At 44.0% G+C, this 6,810-nt stretch overlaps 1 protein-coding gene across 2 annotated transcripts in view; it reads right to left on the bottom strand.

Moving 5' to 3' along the window:
- AOAH (acyloxyacyl hydrolase) overlaps positions 1-6,810 on the bottom strand; it is a 158,505-nt gene that overhangs the window by 33,741 nt on the left and 117,954 nt on the right. For both annotated transcript variants that reach the window (XM_019538687.1, XM_019538695.1), the window contains exon 17: positions 983-1,155. In XM_019538687.1, the coding sequence (XP_019394232.1) occupies positions 983-1,155 (173 nt within the window). The remainder of the gene's footprint in view (positions 1-982; positions 1,156-6,810) is intronic.

Below are 6,810 nucleotides of genomic sequence, written 5' to 3' on the forward strand. Positions count from 1 at the left end.
CCCAGCCCCAGCCCCAATCCCTCCCTCTTCCACACCCCTTTCCTCCCCACTTCCCCAACCCCAACAGACTTACCAACTGGAAGCAGCTGTCAGCTGCTTGTTTAGTCTATTGCTGAATCTCCAAATTGGCCAAATCTTTTTCTGAAGCTTTTCTGAATTGATTCGGATGCTTTGAATTGATTCAGAGCTTTTACTTGGTCTCCCAATTAGATTCATATTTGGAAATTCAGTCCCTGAATTGGGACGAATCTCATCCGAATCTAATCAGCTACCGAAGCTTCGCACAGCCCTACTGTAGAAGTTTTGAAGAGTTGTCATGTTACAGTTTAATGACGTCATTAGGTTTCCCCTCTATTGATAGGAGCCAGAAAGCACCCATCTTAGTCAAATACATTGGCAAAACCAGGGAGTGTCACATAAACCTTTCACAATAATGTTTCCCTTGCTTGGTATAACATTAAGGAGTAAGTTATTCATAAATGGTCAGAAATATAGCAGCATGTGAGTTCTTAGATGAAGAAATTCTAAGAATTACCCCTGAGCTCTTAAAGGCCCTGTATCTTATTACAATGATATGATAAAGAAAGCCAAAGCATGTTCTTGTCGTTATGAAGTTTGACTTGTCACAACTGCACTTTTGCTGGGAGAAAATGGGCAAAATTGATTGTGATATTAGTTTTACAGAATTTTATCAGTTAATGTTTGCTTTGAAAGCCCAGACATGGACTTGACTATTTTTATCTAAACACTCGAACCTGGATGAGGGGAGCCTTTGAGATAAATTACACTGCTTAACTCTAGGTAAAGCAACTTCTTAGACACAATGACCCTACCAGTCAGACTGCAGTTTGGGATGAACTGAGCCAAATCCAAGCCTGGTGTAATCATGGTAGACATCAATGACCCAAAACTTTTTGGTAATGTACATCAGTACAGTTTAGGATTCATCAGTAGGAAATTAAAAACAAGGCTTCACATTTACCAAGAGGATGGTATCTGTTGTGTAACTGATCCCACAGAAAGCGACCATCTACCAAGCCTGTTAAAATCACATGGCTCCCTTTGGGAAGATGAGAGTCTAGATACTGCAGCATTTCCATGACATTGGAGTGCATTTGCTTTGGTGTTGTCATGTGAGCTACTGTGTCAGGTCTCCTACAAATAAAAAAAGGGGCAGACAGTTTATCCAGTGACATGCTTATAAAATGAAGGCTGAAAGAGCCCCACGGTTTTAGGTAAGGCTTCTCCATATTATATTAGCTAATTAAAATCAAAAGATAACTATATTGTTTAGTTCTGGTTTGTCATTGTACTCTTAAATCCTCAACAAAATAAAAAGAACAGGTCATAAAAAGTGCATACCTTCCTGCCCTTTTATACACAGAGCTTTCCATATAAAAGGACCTGATTCTGTTCTCACTTACACCATTCTTACTATGAAGCAACTTCCTTGAATTCAATTCAGTTTCTTTTATTAAGACCACAGAGAGGGGAATGTGGGGCAGACTAGATTATCAGAATAGTCTCTTGCATGTGAAAAATCCACAAATTTCTACCAAGGGCACCTGGTATCTTAATCCTGGTAGCTATTTCAAATTCATTAGGAAAAAGTAATCTACCAATTTGGGTTGGAGAACATCAAGAAACAGCACAATGCCCTAGGAAGTGGCATGTGTGATTCAGCTTGTAATTTTCCCCTCTAAATTAAGGCTGTTCAACTGATGACTCTCCAGTCACATGCAGCCCCTAAGGAGTTAACTGCCAGCACCCATTGGTCTCCATCTGCTCCTGCCAGAGTCTCTGGGCTCAGCCTCTCTCTTTCAGCTTCTGCTTCCTGCTCCAGCCCTTGGGGGCAGGCTGGGGTGGGGGGGCGCATAGGGCTAGGGACCTAGGGGGGGACAGACCCGGAAAGGTGGAGCAGGGGTTACCTGCCATGTGATATTGTAAAGGACAGTGGGCCACAGAGTGGTGATGGGAAGGATGCCTCACTGCATGCGGCCACAGCCACTCAGAAGTTAGACCTCCTTGCGCTAAATGACTATGGAACCAGGGTCCAGAAAGTGAGAAGAGGAACACTCCTGCCTTATGATACCTTTTTTCCTCAGATACAAAATTGAGGTCATGTCCGTTTGAGGTCATTGAGGCTAGGGACAGACATCACACATAAACTGGTTTAAGTGATCAGAAACCGGTTTAAACCTGTAACAGAACAGATGTTCAGTGCACATAAACCAGTTCGAAAATGACTGAAACAGGTTTGAGATAAGCCTGGTTGAATGTAGTATCAGACTTAACTGATTTGGCTCAAATTGGTTAATGCAATGTCTGTCCCAGACTCCTTGCTGGTTTAAGATAAACCAGACACTCTATGTGTGTGTGTTTGTGGCACACAGCAAATCAGGGAGGGGACAAACAGCACAGTGGCTAGTAGGGCAGGAAGCAGAAAGCAGAACACCAGATGGGGCAGGGAATACAGAGAAGGAAGTAAAAAGAAGGACAGCATATTGGGTAGGGAGCACAGGGCAGGAAGCAGAAAGCAAAGCAGCAGCTTGGGCAGGGGAAATGGATTAGATTGGCACTTGAAGAGGATACAGGGCTGATCTGTGGCATGCCTGGCAAAAAGGTTGCCCCCTGCTGCAATAGATGCATCATGGATAGCTTGTGCTTTCAAGTCTTACATTCCCTTCACTGGTGCCCTCAAGAAAAAAGAAATATTGTTGAGGCATGCTGGTAAATACAGAAAATTAGATGAGGGAGCAGCAGACATTTAACTTTCCACAGTATAATTGCCCAGAAACATCTTGTTAAAATATAGAGGCTGTCAATGAGACAAAGCAACAAAGACGTAGGTTTCATTGATCAGGAGCTTCAGTCATTAGTAAGAGCAGATTTACCTTTCCCCTATTACATTCAGCAATAAGCAGCTTAGAAAAAATCCTGATGGCAAAATAAATTTGAATAAAAAAAAGAAGCTACCTAAGAAACATCATTGTGGTTTTAATGTTATTTTCTTATACCAAAAACTGGCACATGTACACAGAGCTGTTCCCCTCACATACCTACTCCCCTGACTTATTTTCTATTGGCTCTAGGCATAGCTGGTCAATTTTAACATGGCTCCATGGAGCAAATCCAGCTTTCTTCTTTAAGGCTGAGGTCCCTCAGGGTGTGGAACTGGTTTTGTGTTGGTGCACAAAAAAGGGGACTGAATGCCAGAATGCAATTAATACTACATCTGCTGCATAGTGTAGGGTCTAGCTCCATGAATATCCCTGCATTCATGGGGAGGTACAACATAGGGGGGAGATAGGGGCAGATACAACATAGGGCAGAAGCCTCCTACAGAGACACTTAAGTGTTATCATTCTACATCTCCCTTTCTCTCCTTCCCCTGATTTACTGCTCCCTGGGGCTGAAAGGGGGGCCCATCAGGTGGCCCCAAAGCTCCCTTCTTTGAAATCCATCCGTCTTGCTCCAGGAACCCATATGACTACTTTGGCTGGATGCTGGGAAGTAGATATGTAACATTGCAAACCCACTTATTAGAGTGAAAAACAAAGTATTGTGGTTACAATGCAGCTTTCAAAAAATCTCTCAGAAATGGAGCTCAGGGAACTGTGATTAAAATTGAGAATGCGTCCATGTGTGAATGTCATGATATGGAACAAACAAAATCTTATTGAATGAAAAGCAGCTATGAAATAACACCAAATGGACTACACCCTGGGGAAAACCAGCTTGGGTTTTTTACTTCTGCTTTGAATTTGGAGTTAAACCTAAAGCCAAATCATGCGAGCCTAACACTATTGCTTTCTGTAAGTGCTGGCAGAATGCTGTAAAACCATTCCCAAGAATATTCACTCCCATTTTAAAACTCATTCTCAGCTGTGCATGTGACCTTTGTGAATTTGCCTTCTACAGAGGTCTATGCAATCAACTGCTGCAGAAACTGACGTTTAGGTCCTGTACATAAGAGTCCACAGAAAACAGATATGAGGCTTGTACATGGAAGCATTCACATCAGAAATGCTCAAGTCAGGGAGAAAAAGCAACCTCTTGAGACTCTAAAGTAATGTTCAGACATTCAGTTTCTTTTGGGAGAGTCACTGCTCTCCCAAAAGGAACTACATATGTCCAGAATTTTTTCTTCCAGAGCAAAAATGGGCTGCTCTAGGAGAAAAATAATCTGGGAACAACCAGGAGAGCTTTTGGGAGAATGAATGTCTGTACACATTCTCTTCTGACAGAAGCCACAGCACAGTCCTCCAGCATCCCAGAGTGCTTTGTTTCTGCCCCCTGTCTCTCCCCTGGGAGATAATGTCTTGTTCACTGGATTGTGCTAGTCCAGCTGAGTAGGGAAAAGATCACAACATGGCCCCTTCACAATCTCACACTGTCTCTCTGCAAGGAGACATAGGCAGCCTGAGTATAGGCAGCCCTGAGCAAATAAGGGCTGCCCTGTGTACTGCTGCCATCTGTCTCCAAGGGAACCTACAGAGCATGCCGAGATGTGTATGCAGGGGCCCCCTGACTGCACAGGATTAGCAGGGCAGGCTCTCTACTGTTGAGGCTCAGCATTCAAATATCTGTTCAGGTGTCTCTAAGTAAGTTTTTCTGTCAGGTAATTTGAACATGTGCATGCAGCCTTGTTATACTTATCACTACTATACAACTCAGCCTGCATATCAAATATTCATAATTAAGACAAAGTATTAGAAATAAGCTAGATTCTTGGCTGGCATAAGCGGCTATAGATTAATTGAAATCAAAGGAATTATGTAAATTTCTACTAATTGAGCATTTGCCCTATTTGCTAACAAACAAAGAAGTCCTAACCTATTTTCAAATAATGAATGAATTTGCACCACCTGCAGATCTAATTTACATCTCATATTGCTATATCTATTGTCACCATTCTACTCTACCCTTTTGTTCTTATGGACTTGTAGGTAAGTCGCAGGACTGGGAGTCAGAGGGCCAGGATTCCATCCAAACTTTTCCCTTTGGACAATCACTTGATCTCTGTACCTTAATTCCTTCATTTATAAAGAAAGGACAACAATGCTTACCCACTTCCCAGGGGTAGTACAATGCTCAGCTTAATTACTACTTGTAATGGACAATGAGCTTCTTGAAAGGCAAGTGCATTTATTTTATAGCAGAATAGTGTAGAAGCGTAAGCTTTGAAAAGGCTCTATTTTTGTCCTGAGGTATTAGAAATGTTTATTTTCCAGGGCAAATCAGTCTTATATGAGAGAACTGTAATCTTCAAAAAGGATTTAGACTACTCCACTGTGGTGTATTTTGCATACAAATGAATGATTGGACCAGATTCCATGGTCAGCAATTTAACTTTGTGTTAATATATGCTTTTGAAGCATTTGAATGTTCAGTTAGTTGGAAATAAAAAAACCCAACAACATTAAGATTGAGGCTTGAACTTGTTAATGCAATGGCATTAATGAGCCTTAGTCCACCTCACTTATCCTACATGTAGGGTGTGTCTACATAAGATGGCAAATCCACAGCAGACTAATTCTACTGCACATTAGTGCATCATGGCAAAAGTCATGCTACTGTGCTAATGTGTAGTATAATTAGTCTACTGTGCATTAGCATCACTAAAAAGGTGTGTGCTCATGCTACTGTGCAGTAGCTCCAGTTATCATGCATTGAATTAGTACCTGTTATTACAGGTACTAAACTTAATGAGCAATAACTATGGTGCACTAATGCATGTGTAGATGTACCCATATTATAGCACTTACAGTTCAAAGCCTTCTCTCTGATCTAAGACCTCTGCAACTCTAATCATGACAGGGTGAGATGAAGATAAAGTGACATTCAGAACTGCCAGCTGTCCAGTCTTTGTCCATTTAAGTCAGGCATCTTTTTGTAATTTCTTTTCCAAACAAACAAAAATGATCCTGTCAAACATTTCCATTTCAATCCTTGCTGCTTTTATGTCTGACAGCTCTAATGTCCAAAGAACTATCATATCATCAACCTATAGCACAAGGGTGGGCAAAATATGGCCCACGGGTCAGATCTGGCTCACCAGGCACTTTCACCTGGCCCACAACACCCCTTAATGAATTCTGCTCCACCCAGCCCTTCTGCCCATGAGGGTGGGAGTAAGGTACCTACACACCCCCCCAACATATCCTATTATGCCTTGGTCCTACCCTCGTAAGCTGAAGGGCCCAGCCCCGCTAGCATAGGCAGGGTTGCTACTTCAGGCTTCCCCAATGCCCAGTTTCCTCTGGGCAGCAGGTAGGGAAGGTGGGGGACAGGGGTAGGGCTGCAGCTGGGTGGGAGCACGGGGTGTGGGGCTGGCTGCAGCACAGAACCTGCACCCGGGGGGTGGCAGCAGCATGGAGCTTGGGTGGGCAGGATATGGGTGTGAGAGGCGAGGGATATGGAAACCCCTCCCACACGGTCCACAGAACTGGCAGGCAGCAGGGGAAGCAGCAACGGGGGTGGGGAGGAGACGGTCTCTGCTCAGCACTGGTGCCTGACTCCTGGCTCTAGCCAGTGCTGTGAGGAGTGCAGCCCCTGCTGGGCCATTTGATTCCCTGTCATTCCCTGTACTTGCAGGGCACAAGAGGGAAGCCCCAGGCACTGAAGTGGGCTGGGGCGGGGTAACCAGCTCCTGTGCCCCACAAGTGCAGGGCATGTGGGGGAAACAAATGGCCCAGTGGGGGCTGTGCTCCTCTCTGCAATATGCAGCACTGGCCAGAGCCAGACTCCAGTGTCTGCTGCTGCACCATGGGAGGAGTGTGGAGGGGGTCCCCACACCCCTCCCACCCC

The sequence above is a fragment of the Crocodylus porosus genome, unplaced genomic scaffold (assembly GCF_001723895.1).
Source record: "Crocodylus porosus isolate Cpor-Errol unplaced genomic scaffold, CroPor_comp1, whole genome shotgun sequence".
NCBI lineage: Eukaryota > Metazoa > Chordata > Crocodylia > Crocodylidae > Crocodylus > Crocodylus porosus.